This window comes from Triturus cristatus, chromosome 5_2 (assembly GCF_964204655.1).
Source record: "Triturus cristatus chromosome 5_2, aTriCri1.1, whole genome shotgun sequence".
Lineage (NCBI taxonomy): Eukaryota > Metazoa > Chordata > Amphibia > Caudata > Salamandridae > Triturus > Triturus cristatus.
Window position 1 is genome coordinate 1,018,065,033 of NC_140588.1, and position 22,867 is coordinate 1,018,087,899.

The window sequence follows — 22,867 nt, forward strand, 5'->3', positions numbered from 1 at the left end:
GGCCACTATAGTGCAAAAACATTAATATGTGGAAATAGGGTTTTAGTAAATATTTATCATTTGTGCATCACAAAGTTTAGTGTCTTAATTTGTTTTGATTCCGATAAAATCTTTGTTTTTCCATCACTCATCGGAATTACATGAAAATGTGCTTCAATTGTGCTTTCCTAACTGCTGCTACAACTGGAAATGTTTGTACACGTCATTTATAGGCATTTAAATGTTGTAGTGTACTAGAAACAAATTACACCCTACAGCCTTACTTTACAAACTTCGTGTACCTCAGCAAGATTGTCACATAGACAACTTTACAAAAATCCTCTCACTTTGAAGTCAGAGAAAGAAAAGCAAACACCATTCCTCATGTTAAAATAATGAGCAGCAATTTGTCGAAGAGATAGCCTGACATTTGACCTCTGTCTTTGAAGGTACAACAAAGGTGACAACATAAAAACAAAATGTAAATGCATTGTTACTACTTAGCCCCCTTCTGAACTACAGCATCCTTATTTCAGGGGTGCTGCAGCAGCACCCTGTCACCCACCACTACTTCCAGCGCCTAGGCCTGCAGCGGTCTCCTTACGACTTAGATCCAAATAACTGTGTTTAAACACTTCTTCTAAAGGCTGCTGGTGCCATAGTCCCTTTTTCTTGGCATGATGCTCCTTAATCACCTCTCTCACACACACCCAGTGCTTAATTTGCATAATGAGAAGTGTGTGCCAGGAGCTCTGCTCAGAAGAAGCCCTCAGCCCATGCAATCAAACATCTGCATACCTAAAATCTAGGCTGGTAGTCTTAAATCCACCTCATGCCCCTTTAATCCACTATCAGACCAGTGCTTATTTCGAGCCGGTGGTTTCCGGGACTCACTGGCATTTAATTGTCAGCACCAGTTCTAGTGACAGTCCACCACATGGTGGCGCTGTTACTTTAATTTAGAGATGAGCACAACAACCGGTGTTTATGAAGTTAAATCTCATTGAAAATGAAAAAATACCTGCCTCGTCACGCCATTATTATAGCTTTGTCTGGCCTGAAATAGTTTGAATTGTAACACTTTTAGGAGTGTGATGGTTAGGTGGTATGTTGGTAACTGTTATTGGCAGCGCTGGCAGGGGCAATGCAGGCTGTAGTGGCCATCCGAGAAAGGCCCTGGCACTTCACTTAACTTTTTACAAATGAAGCACTCCATCAGACTTCCCTTTGTCTCACTCTTGCAGCCCCTGCCTTCTCTCTTTGCTGGGGTTTTGCTGTCTTTCTCTTCCTCCCACATCCCGTTCTGCGTACTATTCCCTTTCTAGCACTGGGCAAATGTCTGATGTGACAAAATAAGTGCTGGTGCCGAAAAATAAGTGGCGTACCCCGTCCCCCGGAAACCACCTGCTCAAATTAAGCACTGATCATACACACACATCTGCCCAGAATCGCAGGGTATTGAACCGACGCCAGGACTCCAACCTGGTTCCCTACCATCGACGCCTACAGCTGTTGCCTTAAGAATCTTCTGCGTTTCCCTTACCCGTGTGTCACAACAGAGGCAGTGACGTCACGGGAAGAAGTGAGTGGAGGTGAAGCAACAAGTGTAAGGCGTGGGGGTTTGGTTAGGGAGGGCAGAGGGCACATGAAGTTCACGACACACGGGGAGGTATAAGAGACTGCGGTGCGTGTTCTCTGTCTTAGGGTGGCCCCTACTCCTTACTCAGAAGGACAAGTCCTAGCCAGGCCTCTCTTCACAGGCGCTGGAAACTCGTTTCTGGGCGCACAGAACGGCTTTTATGGACCACCCGACGATGAGGTTGTTCGATGTTTTCTTGCACTTAGTGTCAATTCTAGCCCTTGGCCGAGGTGAGTGGAAATAAAAACGTATTCGTTTTTGTTAATTAATTCATTCTTCTTGCTAGAAAGTGTAGACCAGCAGAACGTAAAGAAATGGACATGGCCGCGTCCTTGTTCACTTTGTTTTTATTTGTTCTTCCGAAAACTGCACATACTGACGTAAGCATGTACATGGTTTTAAAATAAGCTTCAATACATTAGGATTTATGATTGGAGGGAGATCCGACAGCGCCCTCTCTTATGATTACAATATTATAACAGCCATGACTTGTTTTGTACAGTTCATTTTTCTATCGCTGGTGGCGTGGTTGGGTTGTCACTCGGGGTGGTCCTCGGACAGGACTTAGCCCAGGAAGTTTGCCATCCCCCAGCCCACTCTCGTGTTCGACATGGGCCAGTTCACACCTGAATTCACCATCACGAAACCGCAGAAGTGAAGGGAAAACAATTCCACAAGTTCACCAAAACGTAAGGTCCGGGCAGAGCCGTATCTGCGGAGGGGTTGGGTAGCGGGAAGTCCACCTCTCCCCCAAGGGCCTGATTACAGCCCGCCCCCTTCTTTTTCCAGATTTATATAGCGCGAACTTGACCCGACGGTATTGGGGCGCTTTACTCGAGGACAGTTTAAGAGCCTCAGTGGTAGGTAAACCGAAGGAGGGTGGGAGCACACAGCCTCACATCCCAGCTCTCCGTTTGCCCCAGTGCATCATGGTAAATGTAGTGCCTGTTAACACTTGCTCCAGTAGTAGCCTTCAATTTTTCAATCTTGTTGGTGCAGCTGCGCAACTCTAGACACGTGTTCCAAATACAACATCATATGGGGGTTGATGTATTAGTCCCATTAGCAAACCAGGGATGTGCAATTTGCACACCAAATGGGAATGCAAATTGTGATGCACTATTTGTAGTAATAGGCCGCTTGAAGGCGGTCACAAAACAAGCTACTTGACGAATATTAATGAGGCAGGTCGTAGTTTATGACCATTTTTATTTTATTTATCATATTTATAAAGCGCTCTATCACCTAACAGGCATCCTGGCGCTGACATTGAAAGTGCACGTAGGAGTACTACTACACGGAAGACTGACAACAGATTATGCTTTGGGGAAGAGCAAGGTGTTTAATCTCTTCCTGAAAGGGAATAGATCCCTCAGTTGTCTTAGTTCTAGTGGGAGTTTATTCCAAAATCTGGCGGCAGAGACACTGAAGGCTCTGCCACCGGATTTCATTTTGTTGAATCTTGGTATTTTAACCAATCTGGCCGAGGAGGAGCGAAGGCTTCTCTCAGGTACATACCAGGCAAACTTCCTCTGCATGGATACAGGTCCAAACCCATGCAGGGCATTAAAAACTATGCAGAGGGCTTTGAACTGGATTCTTTGCATTATCGGGAGCCAGTGCAGCTCCGCCAAAGCCACTGAGGAGGAGGAACCTCTGGGCCTCCCCAAGGCTAACTTGGCTGCTGTTGGCTGAATCCTCTGGAGCCTATCGATTAGATATCTCGGGGACTCCAACAGCAGCGCATTGCAATAATCCAATCTGCTTAATACAGTGCTTTGTGCTACCAGCGCTCGCGCGTGGGTAGGCAGCAGAGGAAAAATCGTCCGCAGGATTCTAATGATAGCGCAGCAGTTTCCCACAGTTTTTTTAACCCGTGACTCCACCGTCAGTTTGTTGTTAAACATAATGCCCAGATTTCGTACCTTCTCAACAGGCCTCAGTACAGTAGATGTATCTAGGGGCCAAAAATGTACAGGCAGCACAGATGGAACCTTCCCCACTAAGCGTTAGAGAACCTCGGTTTTACCGGCGTTAAATTGCAATAAATCCTCCCTCAACCACTGAGCTGTAGCGCACAGGCAATCATGAAACACTTCCAGAGATGTGGACTGTTCCCCCTCTAAGGAAAGAATCAGTTGCGTGTCATCCGCATAATTTAGATGTTAATGTTATGCGCCCTTACATGTGATTGACTGCAAATGCAGGAATGGAGGCCTGCAAGGGACAACAGACATCCACCCTGCATTTGCATTCCAAAATGCTAAACCCCTCCTCTTTTTTTAAATAAAGCAGCCCTTGTACCTAAAAAGTGGTGGTGCTTTTGTTTAAAACAAAAAATGCTATCCATTTTTGGAAGACTTTATGGGTATAAGGCAGGGATCCTATGTAAGCGAGTCTGGGTAATATTATATATTATTGTGTGAGCGCATGATGTTTACAGAATACTTTACGAATGTATTACAGAAGCAGGATATTGCTCCATTTTGCAGCCTTGTGATCTGCTGTGCGTGCATTCCGTTGCAAAAGTACATTTCCTAGCAGGACTTTCTAATGGCCAATTTAAAGATACTCTGACAGTTTACCGGCCTTAGAAGGATGGAAGGCTGGGTTAGCTTTATGTAGATTTGAACCCAGGATCTGCAGAGCTGATGTCAGTAGCAAAAGTTAAATAAGTGAGTCATCTACCTGGAGTGCAGATGTTCCCTTATTTGCTTATCTCTCATGTCATGTACATTTTGACCCCTGTTCTATGTCATGATAAACAGAGAATGTCACTGGACAGTTAAAGGGCAGCCGAGTGAGCGCATTTTAAGTTGGAGCACTCTACCACCCCAGAGTCTGTAGGAGATCTGGAGTATAGTTAGGGAGAGAAAGCTGTATTGAGATTTTGATGCTTTGTTGGGGAGCAGGTGAGTGACAAAGGACCCAGATCGGTTTGTTTACTGGAGCTGACTCCCCCAGGAGAAGATGGGCAGCCTGATCCCGGGGTAGGCCGAGCCTGGTGGCTCAGTGGACTAATGCATCCACTGTAGGGGCCTGTGTTCAGCCTCCTGGTCACAGATTCAAATCTCAGGGGATGGGGGGGGGGTCCACTCAGCCGTTCATCCTTCTGAGGTCACTGCAATGAGTACCATGGAGATGGGTATCACCATCTGTTATTCAGCTCCCAGATACCCTTCTGGGTGAATGTGTGCTTTACAAATACACATATTATGCTATTTTAGGAGTGAGTGGTGTATATATTGAGTGCCTGCAGTGGAGTTTGTTCCAGGTTCCTCACCTTGGTGATAGTTCTTCACTACAGGGCTTGGAACCCTTATGAATTAGGAGGATGGGCTACGAATCTGCTAGGGCATCTGATACATCAGGACGGGTATAAACCTGCTAATACGCAATGATGCCATACATGGTCAAAGTCTACAACAGAAACAACAATACGCGAGTAATATAAACCACCTGCTTCTTTATTCACCAACCTTCGGAGGGAATCCAAGGTCGCTGCATGCAAACAACAAGCAACATCACCAGGGAAGAAGTGGTTAGTGTTAGGACACAAATCCGTACACAGTCATTGAGACGCAGATACTTGGCACAATCCACAAAGGAGTGCCCACCAAGCCATTCATCTAGGGTTAGCCAAGCACAGTTGGAGTGCTGCTGAAGGAGGTGGTGCTCTGATGGCCTAAGTGAGGTTGTAAGCCCTGACACCCCGCAATGATAGATGAGCTGAAGAAAGGTTGAACGGAGATGACGACAACAGTGGAAGGTGGAAGAGATTGGTAGGTTGGTAACCAGATGTTGGAGTGAGGAGAAGCTTGTCAGAAGCCCCGCAACATGCGGGGCATCCAGATATGGGCAGGACCAAGAGAAACAGGAAACCCTGCAACGAATCTGGCTACATCCAATTGAGCCGTGTGGAGATCCTTCAGCTTGTATGGCATGGCCCAGCAGGTGAGAGGGTTGAGGTCTCGAATGGAAGCCTTACCTTGCTGAGCAATCATACCATTCACTTCAAAGGAACCTTGGTGTCCTGCCAAATGTTCCAAAACAGGACCTCTAGGTTCATTGTTGTCAAAAGTCAGGATCAGGCCTTATGACTATGGGAATCTCTACAGATTGTGGCTGTGGAGAAGATTTGTGCTGCACAAAGAACATGGCTGAGTCACTAACAGACGTGCCACCAAGCTGCAAAGGTCTGACGCTGCTCTGGCTGCTGGCCTGAACCACGGGCCAGTGCTCAAGAGCAGAGATGGACTGTGAGACGCGCATACCATGTAGTTCCATGAATCTAGAGAGTCTGTTTGTTCTACTCCTCTGGGCTCATGTCTGGTAGATCATGAAACAAAAGACTCACCACCACCTTGCTCCACCGTTTATCTTAGGAAGAGACTCTGTACTTTTTTGTTGGCAAAAATACGAACTGCTCTAAGGATCGTCTGCCATTATTTGTTCCTGACCTGGGTCTCCCAGCCTTGTTTGGAGGTGGATTTTCCAGGAGATAGGTTTTCTGAACCGGCCATGGTTGTCTCGGATCACACGATCACTCGGAGACAAAGTTGGGCATTACTGGGAAGCCAGATTACTTTGTCGTTCCTTGAAATGTTTAATCTGAGCCTTGATGGGGGAAGAACTTATTTTGTGAGCCCACTGGATTATGTGCCTAGACTGTGAATGCAACTGGAACACAAACTGAATTGCCATACTAACCACAGATGCTTGCTGTGTCAGGCACACAATGTTGTATCGATGGAGGGATCCTATGGTAAGCCTTTGATGGGATCTGCATTGACCTGTGCAACAGTCGAAGAGGATTCTTGATTTGGAAAGGAACACCTCCACCAACCTACTAAACATACTTTCCTCAGATCACAACACAGTTCTAAGATAATCTTTGCTTTGAGCCAGCCAGCAATAGCTGGAGGTAGTTTCCAAGAGAAATAAGTGCTAAGTTCAAGCAGTGCTAAATAACCCGAAATTGAAAATAACCCAATAACTATCTTAAACCATTTTTTCACTAAAAGGTTACATTTAGGACACAAAGAGAGCATCAGGTTGCACCAATCTTGTGCGCAGCGCAACTCGAGCAATGTTCTTCGAAGTCTCTCCCCAGCGCCCCAATCACAACTTATGCTTAGAACGAGGACCAGTGGTGGAGTAAGAGGGAACACAGGGACACAGGACTCCATACTGTGCCTCTTCACCTCTGGGATAAAGGATGTCTGCAGGATCTCTGCAAGCTAGAGAGATGGGTTAAGTAACTTGTTGTTGGAATACTAAGCATACCAGTAGTTGTGAATAGATATACCTCAGCAATATCTCTGTATAACCAGGCCCTTATGCGTCTATAGGTGGATGGACGTTCCTGTACACTAAACACAAGGAAACCTAAATATCTTGCAAAATACATGTACACTCACATCTCTTCACTCTACCAATGTTTAGATTAACTACACTAAGCTGTGTCGCTATGCATCCTTTGTGAAAGATGAGTATAGTTTACACCGACTTCTTCAAAGTAAGGAACACCATTAACATCATGTGAATCCATGCTCTTAGAAATATATACAACAACTGGAAATCTAATACCTTGTCCATCAAGTTATTAATGTAGATACATTTGCAATGTCCTCTTGAGAATCCATCCTGTTCCTTTACAGGAACTCGTAGCAGAACATACAGCCCCAGACTAAAGACTGCAGCTAATGATTGCCTAGAATTCAAAGTGAATGCACAGGGATTAGATCAAAGTTTGTTTTCAATCACGCATGATCTATGCAAGTCATGGGGCTTCCCCCGAATAAGATAAAAGTTCTCCGTAGAAGTCAAAGACACCAGGTAAAGCCACAACAGTGTTGGATCCAATTTAGTTGAAAAGATTGTTTCATAAGTAATAAAATCGTATTCCAGTTGTTAAGTTAGTCTGCTAAGTATTCTTATGTAATCGAATATATTATCCTCAAGCAAATATCAATAAATAACTCTCCAATTTCTTGCTTTCATAATCGGTCTCTGGTATTTTTTTGCTTCTACAGTTCAAGGAGTTGTTCAGTTCTACTTTCCTTGCTAAATACACTACTGAAGCAAGCTGTGTGTTGCCGCAGGTCCTGTTATCATTACGTACCATTCCTGATGTACATGTCGTGTTTGTTTTATGTAAAATTCAATGATGATGTCACCCTCAAATATATATGAAATCACTACAGAAATAAAAATCTTCCCTGCTTCCATGTCAGGCTTTTTAATTTCCCCTCTGATCCTGGGGTGAGGGCTTCACAACCTTCTACACTGAGGGCCATATTTACGAACATTTTGCGTCATAGTTGCTCCACTTTTGTGGTGCAGCCATGATTGAAAATGCTAGTAGATATTTACAAAGCCACGCAAGGAAGCCATGTGCACCGCCTTGTGTGGCTTTGTAAAGAAATGTAATACAACACAGCGACTTGCGCTGCATTGCGTTACTTTTCATTCTGAGAGGTGTTCCATAGGTGGAGCATGGGCGTTCCCCTGCATGAAATCGCCACGCCTCCCAGAGGATGGCGGAACGAGAAGAAACCTCATTATTATTTTATTTTATTTTACTGTCACGTTATTTCCTCTTTGTTGCAGCACACATAGGAAAATGCCTGGAGGGAATGCTCCTTGTAATGCAGGCACCCTTGCCTGCGTTGGCGCCAGGCTGCCTTAAGTGCACCAGAGCTGTGAGAGCAGAAGTGCACCACATCTTAGTAGATATGGCCACTTCTGCGCTTTCCCTTTCACGCAACGCAGAATAACCAGTTTCTTTGCTGCGCTGCGTCATGTGAAAGCTTAGTAAACCTGCCCCCCAATGTATAACCAAAATAAAATAATTTTCGTCCAGTGGTCCATCCTCTCAGATTCTAACTAGTCAAATCCTAGTCAAAGCCTTAAATTAATGAAGTAAAGCAAAATGGCTAAACTGTGGGCACAGAGCAATGGAGGCCCAGATCCAATGAAGGTAAGTGATGTTAGCTTCCTTTATTGTTCTCCATCAAACATGTTAAGTATTTCTTTTTTTAAAGTTTAATGTTTATTGAGAAAAGCTGATTGAACATAAAATAACTTCATATACAAGACAATTAAACATAATGAACTGATAATCTTCAGCAAAGCTAACTTAAGGAGATGAAAATGACAGGAAAACAGGGAGGGGAGAAAGGGAAGGGAAAAAAAGCAACAAGGGAAGGGAAAAAGGTCGATATTAAGGACAACACCTGAGTTCAAACTGTATAGGTATTGGAAGGAGAGGTCTTAATATATATAGTGTAGCTGTAATTAACAAAACAACAAACGGAGTAATCGTGAACACATATTATGATTAAAATAGAAAACCAACAGGTATTTCGAGGGGGTGTCAAAACTTCATCGGAAGTGTTAACTGGTGTGGAGCTAATGGAGGCAGCAAGTGTAAGGTAGGAGGATAAAGGAAGCCATAAAATATCTCTTTTAATGGAAAGAGATACTGGAGTAACATAACTAGTGTCCAGTCTATGATGAAAACAAACAGCATTCCACCATGCTTTGAAAGTGACTTTATCCGCCTGTTTCCAGTTAGAAGTTATCAAGTGGAAAGCTATTGCTATTAATAAATCCACTAGCTTAGAGGTATGAGATGTAGTAGACCATGAAGGTGATAGAGAACCCAAGAAAATGTTAGCAAGGGAAAAGGGAATCTGAGTATGAAATATTTTGTTGACTTGAGACCAAATTAATTGCCAGAAGCGAGAAATGGGAGGACAGGTAAAAGGCATATGTTTTAAATCAGCCAGTAAACAAGGACAAGACCAGCAAGCAGAGGAAGATTCTGGAGAAATAGAAGCTAACTTTGCAGGAGTGAATAAAATGCGTTATATATAAAATATAGGGTTTGAGAGGTGTTAGCAGGTCTGGACGTCTTGTGAATTTTCAGCCATATTTTATCCCAAGCCAATTCAGCTTTTCCCTTGCTCCTAATAGAAGAGAAATATAAGCATCTATATAAAGAAGAAGCTGATGCTGAGGATGTTAGTAAAGGATAGATAGTGGAACATTTAGAAGGAGGAGTGGGGAGAGATGGTATAAAATGAAGATATTGAGAAAGGGAGGAGCACAGTAAAGCATATCTAGCTTTACAGGAGGATGATAAGGAAAATTTTGACTGAAGATCTAAAAAAGATATAGGAATGTTATTAACCAGTAATTGGGAGATCCAGAGCAATCCCTTGAGTCTCCACGTTTTCCAATAAAAGGTGCGATTATTGATGCGTAGTAAATTATTATGCCAGATGGGCTGTTGATTTATTGAGGATAAAGAAGGATAAAAAGAAGGAAGAAGAGGTGAAAGGATTTTACGCGTATGAGAGATGATTGAAGAGCGAAAAAGGGAGATGTTATTAGTGAAGGCAAGAGATTCCTTGAATTTAAAAGGAGATATAAAATGTTTTTCTATATTCAACCAAATAGGAGGATGAATCAGTTGATCTTCAGAGAGCCAGCGAGAGGGCTGTTTTAAAGAAAAGGCATGATGATAAGATTTAAAGTCAGGAAATTTAAGACCCCCAGATGATTTATCTGCTTTTAGAGCTGAAAGAGCGATTCAAGGGGGTTTATTCTTCCAAAGAAATTTGGTCAAGATAGAGTCAATCTTCTTAAAATAAATAACAGGAATGTGAACCGGAATAATAGAGAGGAGGTAGAGAATCAGAGGGGCGAGCATCATCTTGATGGAATTTAATCGTCCCCACCAAGAAAGAAAAAGTGGGTGCCAGCGGTCAATAGAATCAGATAAAGTTTTAATCATATTATCAAAATTTATTTTTAATGTTTCAGGAATGTTAGAGGAAAACCACAAGCCTAGGTATTTAATCTTAGAGATTTGCCAAGAAAAGCCTGTTTGTATGAAATCTTGCTTAAGACAAAAGATATTTAATGGCAGAAGTTCGCATTTGTCTGAATTAAGACGATAACCAGATAATTGAAACAAGGTATCGACTTGAGATAAAAAGGAAGGAATGGAGGTAGACGGATTGGAACAGTATAAAAGGATGTCATCCGCATAAACGGATAATTTGACATGAGAGGTATCAAGTTGAAAGCCAGTTATTTTTTCATCTAATCTAATTTTGGTTAAAAAGGGCTCTAACGCTATTATGAATAAAAGAGGAGAGAGAGGGCAACGTTTGCGCACTCCATTAGAGAGAGGAAAGTAGTCGGAAATCTTGCCATTCACAAAAATAGAAGCTTTAGGACCTGTATATAAAATGGAGATAAGAGAAATTAATTTAGGAGGAAATCCTATCCATTTTAGTGCCTGAAACATAAAATCCCATCCTATTCTGTCAAACGCCTTTTCTGCGTCTAATGCTATAGCAGCAATGGGGTAATCGAGAGAGGACGCCTTGCTAAGGATGTTAAAAAATACTCTGAAATTATCTGAAGATAAATGACCTTTTACAAAACCTGATTGTTCTGGGCCAATAATAGTGGGTAAAATAGGATCTATGCTGAGCGCAAGGATTTTTGCAAAGATCTTATAATCCAAATTAACTAATGAAATTGGCCTATAATTTTTGCAGAGAGAAGGATCTTTATTTTCTTTAGAAATTAAACAAATCATGGCTTCCTGAAATGTTCCAGACGAAGAACCGCCAGAGATAAAGGCATTGTAAAGCGATAAGAGATGTGGTATTAAAAGATTTGCAAAGTGAGCGTAAAATTCAATGGTAAATCCATCAGGACCTGGAGCTTTCCCTCTCTTCAATATCGAAATAGTGTGAGTAATTTAAGATAAAGTGATATCCGCCTCTAAGGGAGAAAAATCGATATCATGAGGGGGATCAATGGATTGAAAATAAGAAGGCAGATCTGCATTACTTGGTTGTTGTTCAGGGGTATATAATTTTTTATAAAAAGAGACCAATTCATTCAAGATGTCATTGTCTTTTAAAAAAGATAAACCCGTGTCATTCCGTATAGAATCTATTTTGGTCCGTTCTCCTCTAATTTTCAAGTAATTTGCTAACAATTTCCCCATTTTATTTTGACCTCCATAATATCGAGTGCTGCTTTTTAATAGATAAGAGGATGCGGCTTCCGTGGAAATTTTGTTAAAAGTAAATTTTGCTTCAATGAGGTTTTTTAAAGCGGATTCGGAATTCGAATGATAATAAGTATATTCAAGTTTTTTTATTCTAGCAAGTAATTGGGAGTTTTTATGTTCAAACGCTTTTTTCTTTTGCGAAACAAATTTAATAATAAAACCTCTAGCGGCGGCTTTAAAAGAGTCCCATATCATTACTTGAGAAGAATCCAGTGTAGAGTTAAAGGAAAAGAATTCAGAAGCAAAAGAGGTGAATTGGCTTGTGAAATTGGGATCTGATAATAATACGTTATTAAAACGCCACCTTCCTGCATGAGGTGTAAAAGGTAGTAAGTCAAAATCAGCCAGAACTGGAGCATGTCCCCGCTGCCTCCTCCCCCCCCACGGTCATCTTTATTGTCCTCCTGATTCTCTACCTGGTATGGTGGGATCCCCCCATCGGAGCTCGACACCATCTAGACTGTTTCTCGCCTTGAGTTTTGTTTCATTGTTTCTTTGTTTGTTCTTTTCTTTTAAAAATTAAAAATATCTGTATCCTGCCTAGCTTCTGAGTAGCGTAGAATATCTCCTGTAACCCTGCTTAGCCTCTGGGGATCAGTCGCTGCTTTGTGACATCCAGCAATTGATATGCATATACTAGCGGCCGGCCCTGGTGGTTGTAGGCCCATATTTGTAACGATGCTAGTTTGCACAATAAAGTTTTTCAAAGAAAAAAAAGAACTGGAGCATGGTCAGATATTAAAATAGAGCCAATTTCAGAGTGGGAAACTTGTTGAGTTAAGGATTTACTAAAGAAAAGGTAATCTATACGAGATTGTGAGTGATGTGGAGGAGAGTAAAAGCTGTATTCACGGATATCAGGATTGCAGAGTCTCCAAATATCAACTAAGGATTTACGATTAATGGAGGAAGTAAACTGTGAGTGCATCTTTGTGTTGGAAAATTTAACAGGAGAATGTCTATCTAATATAGGGTCAAAAACTTGATTACAATCCCCGCCCAAAATAACATATTCCTCATTAAACAAAAGAAGTTTATCAGATACGTGGTTCCAAAAAGTATTATCCACAGTTACAGGTGCGTATACATTAAACAGAATTAGAGGTATTTGATTTATAAGAAGTTTAACAATTATCCAACGACCTTCTGAACCAGACTCTTGATGTGCAACAGAAATCTGATATTTCTTATGACATAAGATGGAGACTCCATTTTTCTTACCTAAAGCAGGGGAAGTAAAGACATTGCCTACCCAACCACGTTTCAATTTAGATGCCTCGTTGTCAGATAAATGTGTTTCTTGAATTAGTGCAATATCAGCGTTCATTCTAGCTAAATGCGTTATTACCCGTTGTCTTTTAATGGGATTATTTACTCCTTTAACATTCCAAGTTACAACTCTAAAGATAAACCAACAAATATAACTTGAACAGGTGATGTGTAATCAGAATAAAAGACAGAAATGTCCTTACAGAAAGATTGGAATTGATGAAAATAGGATTAAGAAAGTAACTCAGGAAAGGATATAAGAAGAAAATTAGCGTAAGAAAATTGTTGTAAGATGTAACCAGTTCAGAGAAGAAAGCAAAAGAAAGAAAAAAGAGAATGAAAACTAGTAGAGGGAGAGAAAATCACAAAACAGAAAACAAATACAAATCGAACATTTGACCATAAAAAAAAGTGTCAAAAAGAAATACCGCAAAAGAACAAAGAAACTGGGGATGGTGGAGCCACATGAGGAAGGCAGCACACTGGACCAAAGACTCCATCAGGACGCGACAAAGGGAGAGCATCCTCCAGGCAAGTATGACAAGAACATACATCAAGGAGCACATCATTGCATCTAATGGAAATTAAAAAGAAATACCATTAACCATATAACTCACAACGGAGCAAAATACAGCAGGTATGATAGGGTAACAAACTTCAGGACATACAAAATGCGTAAATACACAAAATAATGACATAAAAGACGTGTAAGTACACAAAATAATTATGCTCGTGGGATGTCCATAGAATCATCTCTACAAGAGTTCAGAAATTGTTGAAGCATCATCGGATCCTCATAAGTCATCGTTTTGTTATTATAAGTCACTTTAAAGAGGCAAGGGTGGAATAAGCCATAGCGAGCATTCAAGGAACGAAGAGCAGGTCTCATATCCAGGAACTTCTTCCGACGATCAGCAGTAACTTTGGCATAGTCTTGTGCAAAGAAAAGATTAGAACCATTCCAGGTGATCTTCCCTTTCTGTTTGGCAGCTTGAAGAACTTTAAGTAGATCTGTATATTCTAGAAAGTACAGGAAAACTCGTCTAGGTTTAGTTGGAGCTGAAGCGGCATTCGGGGAACGAGAGATTGGACCTAGACGATGAGCTCGTTGAATGTTTAAAGTTAGAGAACTTGGAAGACCAAGAAGTGTAAAAAAGATTGAAAGAAGGATATAGAATTCGATCCCTCAAGGCCTTCCGCAAGACCGTAAATGCGTAGGTTGTTACGCCTATTTCGATTTTCCAAATTTTCCACTTGTTGCTTAAGGTTTTGAATTTCCCTGTGTAGACCGGGAACTTGTTCAGTAGTTAATTGAACTGAGGCCATTTTCCTCTCCAAATCTTCAACTATTTGTTCAGTGTGTGACCAATTATCTTCGAGATTTTGAAGACGAGAATTTCTTTCTGCCATATAGGGTTTGAGTGAGCGAATTTCCTCAAGTAGAAGTTCCATTGAGATAGAAGAGGGAGTATTGGTAGGAGAAGGAGGATTTGTTTTCACTCGTTTTCCTGGCGTGGAAGCAGCGGGCGTTTTGGGAGAAATTTTTGAGCTAGGGCGGGAAATATGAGGAGATGAGGTTTTAGCGGCAGTAGTCATTTGTTGCTTCTTCCATGTTGTCTTGTAGTACACTGAAGGGGTCATTGTCTTCCAAAGGTACTGTGTTTGCATTAATTTGTTGAGGAGTATTACGGGTATGACGCGAGAGAGCCATTGAAGAATTTGAGACGAGAGAAACCTTTGTAGCACAAGTTCCAAAAGACTAAAATAACTATGAACAATTAATACAGGAAATGCTGAGTGAGAATTCCTGTCAGTGATGGTCAAAAATCAGCATACCATTAGAAGAATTTCAGTGACAACAGCAAATGACGAGTATCCAAATTCTGACAATAGTTGAAAGAGAAAGACACCGTCTCCAGCTATTTTATACTATATTGCTTGAAATAGTTGAAAAACCCAAGAAGAAGTATAATTAAAACAGAAAGTCAATTATTTGCCAAGCGGGCTCTGTAAGGTCAAGAAGCTTTAGGTAGCAGCAAAAATAGTCTTCTTCCACTTACTAGTCACTCATATATTGAATGATGTCAGCATTTGGAAGGCAGGAATTCGTTATTTTGCAGCATGACAGCAGAATTAGGCAATATACCTGTGAGGCAATGTAAACACAAAATGGCAGTTGCTTCTTCAGCTATGAGTCACAAAGAGAGTTCCCCCCTTAAAAACGCAAATTCTTTTCACCCCATTCAATTATAACAGGAAATTCTGCCTGAAACATCATAGCAAAGAACCAATGATCCGTTTGAGCAGGAAACGCGGGGCAGACGAGCAAAAAGAGCACACGGGGATCGTGGAAGCTGCAAAATGGCGGACGCCCTCCATGCGCGATCCGTGGGTGTGAGAAACCAAAAGAAGCAGCCTGTACTGCTCACCTTGTCAGCCCACAACTTCAGGATTGACGGCACACGTGTTCCGCTATATTCTGGCGCATCCTCGAAGACCGGGTAAGCGTACAAGTCACCCGGAGGCTCCCGTTGTGTTTATGCTCCGACGGAGCTCCTCAGCCCGGCGGCCATCCTCTTCGATGCCTAGCCACGCCCCTCCCATGTTAAGTACTTCTAACACGCAAGGGTTTAGTTTAAAATTTCTGGGAAAGAAATAATGAAAAGCCAGATTGACATTTTTTAACCCTTTTCGCTTATTTGGCATTCAGAAAATATTTTCAACTAAAACTTTCAGAGTAGATGCCTTCCATGTCAAACAAGCATTGGCATAGCCACTAGATCTCGCTTGTGGGACCTTATCAGTGTTTAGCCATGCAACAGTTGATGTTGTTGCACCAAGGATATTGTGCTGCATACCGGCGAGCTGTGAACCTGATAAGTGTTAGGACCGTGCGTGGGGCAAGGGGGTAAGCACGGCGAGCTTTGAACCTGATGATAAGTGTTAGGACAGAGCGGGGGTAGGGAGTAAGCACGGCGAGCTTTGAACCTGATGATAAGTGTTAGGACAGAGCGTGGGGCAAGCACGGAGAGCTTTGAAACAGATTGTAAGTGTTAGGACAGAGCAGGGGGCATAAGGGTAAGCACGGCGACCTTTAAACCTGGTGATAAGTGTTAGGACAGAGCGGGGGGCAGGGGTAAACACATCGAGCTTTGAACCTGATAATAAGTGTTAGGACAGAGCGGGGGCAGGGGGTAAGCACGGCGAGCTTTGAACCTGATGATTAGTGTTAGGACAGAGCGGGGGCAGGGGGATAATCACAGCGAGCTTTGAGCCTGATGATAAGTGTTAGGACAGTGCGGGGGGCAGGGGGATAAGTACAGCGAGCTTTGAACCTGATGAAAAGTGTTAGGACAGAGCGGGGGCAGGGAGATAATCACAGCGTGCTTTGAACCTGATTATAAGTGTTAGGACAGCGCGGGGGGCAAGGGGATAAGCACGGCAAGCTTTGAACCTGATGATCAGTGTTAGGACAGAGCGGGGGCAGAGGGGGTAAGCACGGCGAGCTTTGAATCTGATGATAAGTGTTAGGACAGAGCGGTTGGCAAAGGGGGTAAGCACGGCGAGCTTTGAACCTGATGATAAGTGTCAGGACAGAGCGGGGGCAGAGGGGGTAAGCACGGCGAGCTTTGAACCTGTTGATAAGTGTTAGGACAGAGCTGGGGGCAGGAGGGTAAGCACGACGAGCTTTGAACCGGATGATAAGTGTTAGGACAGAGCGGTTGGCAGGGGGGGAAAACACGGTGAGCTTTGAACCTGATGATAAGTGTTAGGACAGAGCGGGGGCAGAGGGGGTAAGCACAGCGAGCTTTGAACCTGATGATAAGTGTTAGGACAGAGCGGGGGCAAGCACGGCGTGCTTTGAACCTGATGATAAGTGTTAGGACAGTGCGGGGGCAGGGGGATAAGCACAGCGAGCTTTGAACCTGATGATAAGTGTTAGGACAGTGCGGGGGCAGGGGGATAAGCACAGCGAGCTTTGAACCTGATAAGTGTTAGGACAGAGCGGGGGGCAGGGGATAATCACAGCAAGCTTTGAACCTGATGATAAGTGTTAGGACAGTGCGGGAGGCAGGGGGATAAGCACGGTGAGCTTGATAAGTGTTGGGAGAGAGGGAAGGCAGAGGGGGTAAGCGCGGCGAGCTTTGAACCGGAGGATAAGTGTTATGACAGAGCGGGGGCAGAGGGGGTAAGCACGGTGAGCTTTGAACCTGATGATCAGTGCGGGGGCAGGGGGATAAGCACGGCGAGCTTTGAACCGGATGATCTGTTTTAGGACAGAGCGGGGGGCAGGGGGGTAAGCCCGGCGAGCTTTGAACCGGATGATCAATTTTAGGACAGAGCGGGGGGCAGAGGGGTAAGCTAGGCGAGCTTTGAACCGGATGATCTGTTTTAGGATAGAGCGGGGGGCAGGGGGGTAAGCACGGCAATCTTTGAACCATATGATCAGTTTTAGGACAGAGTGGGGGGCAGGGGGGTAAGCACAGCGAGCTTTGAACCTGATGATAAGTGTTAGGACAGAGCGGGGGGCAGAGGGGGTAAGCACAGCGAGCTTTGAACCTGATGATAAGTGTTAGGACAGAGCGGGGGGCAGAGGGGGTAAGCACAGCGAGCTTTGAACCTGATGATAAGTGTTAGGACAGAGCGGGGGCAGGGGGGGTAAGCACGGCGAGCTTTGAACCGGATGATCTGTTTTAGGACAGAGCGGGGGGCAGGGGGTAAGCACGGCAAGCTTTGAACTGTATGATCAGTTTTAGGACAGAGCGGGGGGCAGGGGGGTAAGCACAGCGAGCTTTGAACCTGATGATAAGTGTTAGGACAGAGCTGGGGGCAGCGGGGTAATCACGGCGAGCTTTGAACCTGATAAGTGCTAGGACAGAGCGGGGGGCAGGGGAGTAAGCACGGCGAGCTTTGAACCTGATGATAAGTGTTAGGACAGAGCGGGGGCAGGGGGTTAAGGACGGCGAGCTTTGAACCGGATGATCTGTTTTAGGACAGAGCGGGGGCAGGGGGGTAAGCACTGCGAGCTTTGAACCTGATGATCAGTGTTAGGACAGAGCGGGGGGCAGGGGGTAAGCACGGCGAGCTTTGAACCTGATGATCAGTGTTAGGACAGAGTGGGGGGCAGGGGGGTAAGCACAGCGAGCTTTGAACCTGATGATAAGTGTTAGGACACAGCGGGGGGCAGGGGGGTAAGCACGGCGAGCTTTGAACCTGATGATAAGTGTTAGGACAGAGCAGGGGCAGAGGGGGTAAGCACGGCGAGCTTTGAACCTGATGATAAGTGTTAGGACAGAGCGGGGGCAGGGGGGGTAAGCACGGCGAGCTTTGAACCGGATGATCTGTTTTAGGACAGAGCGGGGGGCAGGGGGGTAAGCACGGCAAGCTTTGAACTGTATGATCAGTTTTAGGACAGAGCGGGGGGCAGGGGGGTAAGCACAGCGAGCTTTGAACCTGATGATAAGTGTTAGGACAGAGCCGGGGGCAGCGGGGTAATCACGGCGAGCTTTGAACCTGATAAGTGCTAGGACAGAGCGGGGGCAGGGGAGTAAGCACGGCGAGCTTTGAACCTGATGATAAGTGTTAGGACAGAGCGGGGGCAGGGGGTTAAGGACGGCGAGCTTTGAACCGGATGATCTGTTTTAGGACAGAACGGGGGCAGGGGGGTAAGCACAGCGAGCTTTGAACCGTATGATCAGTTTTAGGACAGAGCGGGGGGCAATGGGGTAAGCACTGCGAGCTTTGAACCTGATGATCTGTGTTAGAACAGAGCGGCGGGCAGGGGGGTAAGCACGGCGAGCTTTGAACCTGATGATCAGTGTTAGGACAGAGCGGGGGCAGGGGGTTAAGGACGGCGAGCTTTGAACCGGATGGTCTGTTTTAGGACAGAGCGGGGGGCAATGGGGTAAGCACGGCGAGCTTTGAACCTGATGATCTGTGTTAGAACAGAGCGGCGGGCAGGGGGGTAAGCACGGCGAGCTTTGAACCTGATGATCTGTGTTAGAACAGAGCGGCGGGCAGGGGGGTAAGCACGGCGAGCTTTGAACCTGATGATCAGTGTTCGGACAGAGCAGGGTGTAGAGGAGTAAGCACGGCGAGGTTTGAACCTGATGAAATGTGTTAGGACAGAGCAGGGGGCAGGGGGGTAAGCATGGCAAGGTTTGAACCTGATGAAAAGTGTTAGGGCAGAGCGGGGGGGCAGGGGTGTAAGCACGGCGAGCTTTGAACCTGATGATAAGTGTGAGGACAGAGCGGGGGGCAGAGGGGGTAAGCAAGGCGAGCTTTGAACCTGATGATCAGTGTTAGGACAGAGCGGTGGGCAGGGGGGTAAGCACTACGTAATAAGGGTAAAGTGGCCGACATACCTAAAGCTGCTGGTTGAGAAGCTTGCAATGGACCCAGTCTCCCTTCCCCTACCCTCTGAAAAAGGGGGGGGGGGAGAAGGAGGAGAGAAGAGCTGCAGAGTGAAGCTGCTGGCAGACTCTGACCTTGAAGCCTAGAAGTGGGGGCCAGAGGAGCGAGCAGCCCAGAGTAGAAAGGGAGACAGGGACACTTGTTTTCAAGAAATGAAATGCCCTGTTCATGCCCTATTGACAAACTTCCATGACAGGAATAGTGGTGAGGCTTGCAAACAGGAGAAGTTTCCCTCCTCCCTGTCCAAAGGGAGGGGTCGAGAGGGGAAAGAGCAGGCTGGAGAAGGTCTGCGGAATGCGGAGGGCGGAGATAACAGCCAGGGCCTGTGACCCATGACGAGAGAGGAAAGCCATATGGTGCCTCGGCTCTTAAGCGTGTGCCCCTGCACATGCACGCAAGCTCTAGACCACAGTGGTAGCATTTTCTGAAGCTCTTACTAAAAGTCTAGCCAGAGCACAGCTCATGGGCTGTTCTAGGCTCGACCTAAAAAGGAGTCCTGCTTGTTGTTCAGCCAATGAAATCCCGGTTTACATATTTCAGACCCGAGAGCAGAGTGGCCAGTGGGATTCTTAAAATTCGTGGCAAGCGACCACGGGGAGGGGTGGGAAGACTCTAAAGGACATTGAAGAGAAAATTGCCGGATTATTCTCAGTTTAATAATACCATCTCAGCTTCAAAACAGGAAGTCCTTGTTGAAACACCAAGGGCTAGATCATGTTTGAGGTGTGTGTTTTTTTTTTTTGTTTTTGTTTTTTTATCTAGCTTACAAATGCTCAAAAAGGCCTACACTGAAAGCAATATATACCTTCTGATGGAATGGATGGGGGATCGGAAACATTCCCACCTTTCTTACAAACGTCTTTAGAGGTAGGACTTCTGGCCGGAAGTGAAGTGGATGTTAGGCTGGTGTTCTATATCGCCTCCCTTCCGCCACTCATGGTTAAGGTAAAGCTCAGAACCCTTTAACCTGATGCCCGCCCTTACTGGGACCGAAATCTGGACCTTCTGGAGAAGCTAAACTTTGCGTTGGCACCGTTGGTTTCCTGAATTGCTTCACTAGGGGTAGGTATATCCAAACTTTCCACAGCCCTTATTAAATGATGCCTATGCATGGGTATCAGTTGGCCTTCAATATAAGGCTGTGCTTCCCTTTAGTTTAACCCCATAATTGTGTGTTAAAGTGGAGATATTGGCTTGGTTGAATATCCCACAGACTTTACCAAAGCGCAATGTTGTGATGGTTGGATTATTGAAGGGGACTCCAAGATCCAGTTGATCAAGAATTTCTCCAAACCACACAAAAATTCTGCTGATGTGAGCGCTAACGAAGCTTGCTTGCTCATTTCTGATGAGGGCTAGAAAAACAATTGAGCTATTATGAAGTCGTAGCTGCCACATTGCAATTCCAATTGGAGCCTTTCCATATCCAGATTTCAATGAAGGTTCCAAACGGATAGATACGCATGGGGCAAACCTTCTTGGGTAAGGGGCTTGCTTCCATACAGGCTTTACAGTTTAGTAGCATGTGTCTTCTTTTATTCTGTCACACATGCTAGGTGTTGTGCTGATTATCTATGTCTTAATATCGACCAATAACAATATTGATTTCACTATCCACGATCATTATAATGATAAGGTAGGCAACTATAGGGAAGTCTAGATTGACAGTTCTTAGCTCCACATCTACTTACTGTGCTGATATGGAGGTAGTTGATGGACTGGAGTTAATGTTTTGTAGGTTAATATTTTGACCACGATATTGCAGCCCCCGCCCTAACAGGAGATGGGGGTCTCACCCTGTGCCAATATAGCGGAGTCCATAAACTTTAAAAAGGCTCACGTTTTCTTGAAGGTTCTAGATGTGTAGATAGCTATCATCTCAGGTCCTAAAATTGTTTGACCCCAGAACCTAGAAATGTATTGATTTTAGATTTTTTGCTCGTCTTATCACAGTCACAGATGATTCCTAGGGCTGGCTAATTAATCTACAATTTACGTTAAATTACAGCTGAATTTAACCTGTCTGTGACTGTCCAGCAAGACGTTCATGGGACCTGGAGAAGTTCAGTCGTTCTTCCGTGCTCCTACTCACCCGGACATTATACACCGCATAGCGTCACCTGGCGAATGCATGGGCAGATGATTTTACTAAGAGATGACACCGGAGACCACACATTTCTGACTAAGGACAGAGGCCGGCTCAGCCTCCCGCGGGAGCGTCAAGGGGGCGATGTCTCTCTCACTATCCTAAACCTCCAGATGGACGACGGGGGACAGTACTCCTGTGAGGTGTCCATGATGTTGAATGGAACCAGTGACTTGCTGAAAAAAGAGGCATTCATTAACCTGGATGTAAGAAAAGGTAAGAAAGTAACAATGTGCCCATCTATTCTGGGTGTCCTCAAACTGGTCTCCATGGTCGGACTGGCCTATCGGGCTGTGCCAGAGGGGCTGGTCTTGCAGGTCATTGTGTTTTTTTGGTTTTTTTTGCTTACCTATGGGCCTGTTCTCAGTTGTGGCTACTCCCGCGAATCAGTAGTGGGGAGCGGAGGGGGAAAAGGGGTGAAAGGGGGAGAAAATAAAATAAAGAAATCACTTACCTGTTGGCAAGCCAGCTGCTGCCTCTCTTCTGTCCTCTTCCTGGCTTCTGCTGGAACAGGAAGCAGGATAGCTTCAAGTTTGCTAATGGGCGTCACTTTCATTTTGGTACCCAGGCCTATTTTCTGTCTCAGTCTGACCCTGCTGATCTCATAGTGTAAGCACTATTGCAGGCAGCATTGTCGGAAAGCACATGGCCCTGGGTTAATCTTGACTTCAGTGGTACCATGAGACACAGGCTTCTAGACACCAGCACACAGGTCTTCTACCAGGATCTCTTGGATGATACAAAACAATTCATTAAAACACCTATCAAATCTAGTCGGGCCTGTGGCTTATGGATATTTATCATCCTCGTCATTTTTGTTGTGGGTTTTTTTTTTATCGCATCTAATATCTTAACTATCATCATTTGTATATATTGGCTATACTCTGAAGGGAGGTGATCTACTGACATCCTAATATTTATTACTCAGTGGCAGTCTACACTGTGGATATGGCTCAGCCACACTTCCAATTTAAAAGGCATTTTTTGATTTACCTATACCTTTGGCACTAATTACTATCTGTATCACATTTGATATTCGCTTAGCGTTGCCAACTAAACTCCGGCCTTCCAAATTTCATGCAATTCCGGGTAGGAGAAAAGAATTGAGAGGTGTCAGAATTGTTTTCACATTTTAGCACCCATAGGAAATTTTGATTGCAGCTACGACAAAAAAGAAACTTTAAAGATTTGCACCAAACTAAGTACGAATTTAGAACTTTTCCCAAAAAGTATGCTTTTAGTTGGTTCGATGTAAATCCGTTCTGAAGTATTTTGCGTTACCAGTGTTTGAAAAAAGATGCCGGGTGTCCTTAAAATG

The 22,867-nt window shown here is 44.4% G+C and overlaps 1 protein-coding gene and 1 long non-coding RNA gene across 3 annotated transcripts in view; one reads left to right on the forward strand and one right to left on the reverse strand.

The window, feature by feature from the left end:
- LOC146829600 (uncharacterized) overlaps nucleotides 1-22,867 on the reverse strand; it is a 104,361-nt gene that overhangs the window by 13,348 nt on the left and 68,146 nt on the right. The window contains exon 2 of the long non-coding RNA XR_014962274.1: nucleotides 13,418-13,563. This is a non-coding gene — a long non-coding RNA (uncharacterized LOC146829600). The remainder of the gene's footprint in view (nucleotides 1-13,417; nucleotides 13,564-22,867) is intronic.
- LOC146829601 (uncharacterized) overlaps nucleotides 1,698-22,867 on the forward strand; it is a 165,138-nt gene continuing 143,968 nt past the window's right edge. For both annotated transcript variants that reach the window (XM_085608303.1, XM_085608302.1), the window contains exons 1-2: nucleotides 1,698-1,848; nucleotides 21,412-21,765. In XM_085608303.1, the coding sequence (XP_085464429.1) occupies nucleotides 1,779-1,848; nucleotides 21,412-21,765 (424 nt within the window). In that variant the 5' untranslated portion in view covers nucleotides 1,698-1,778. The remainder of the gene's footprint in view (nucleotides 1,849-21,411; nucleotides 21,766-22,867) is intronic.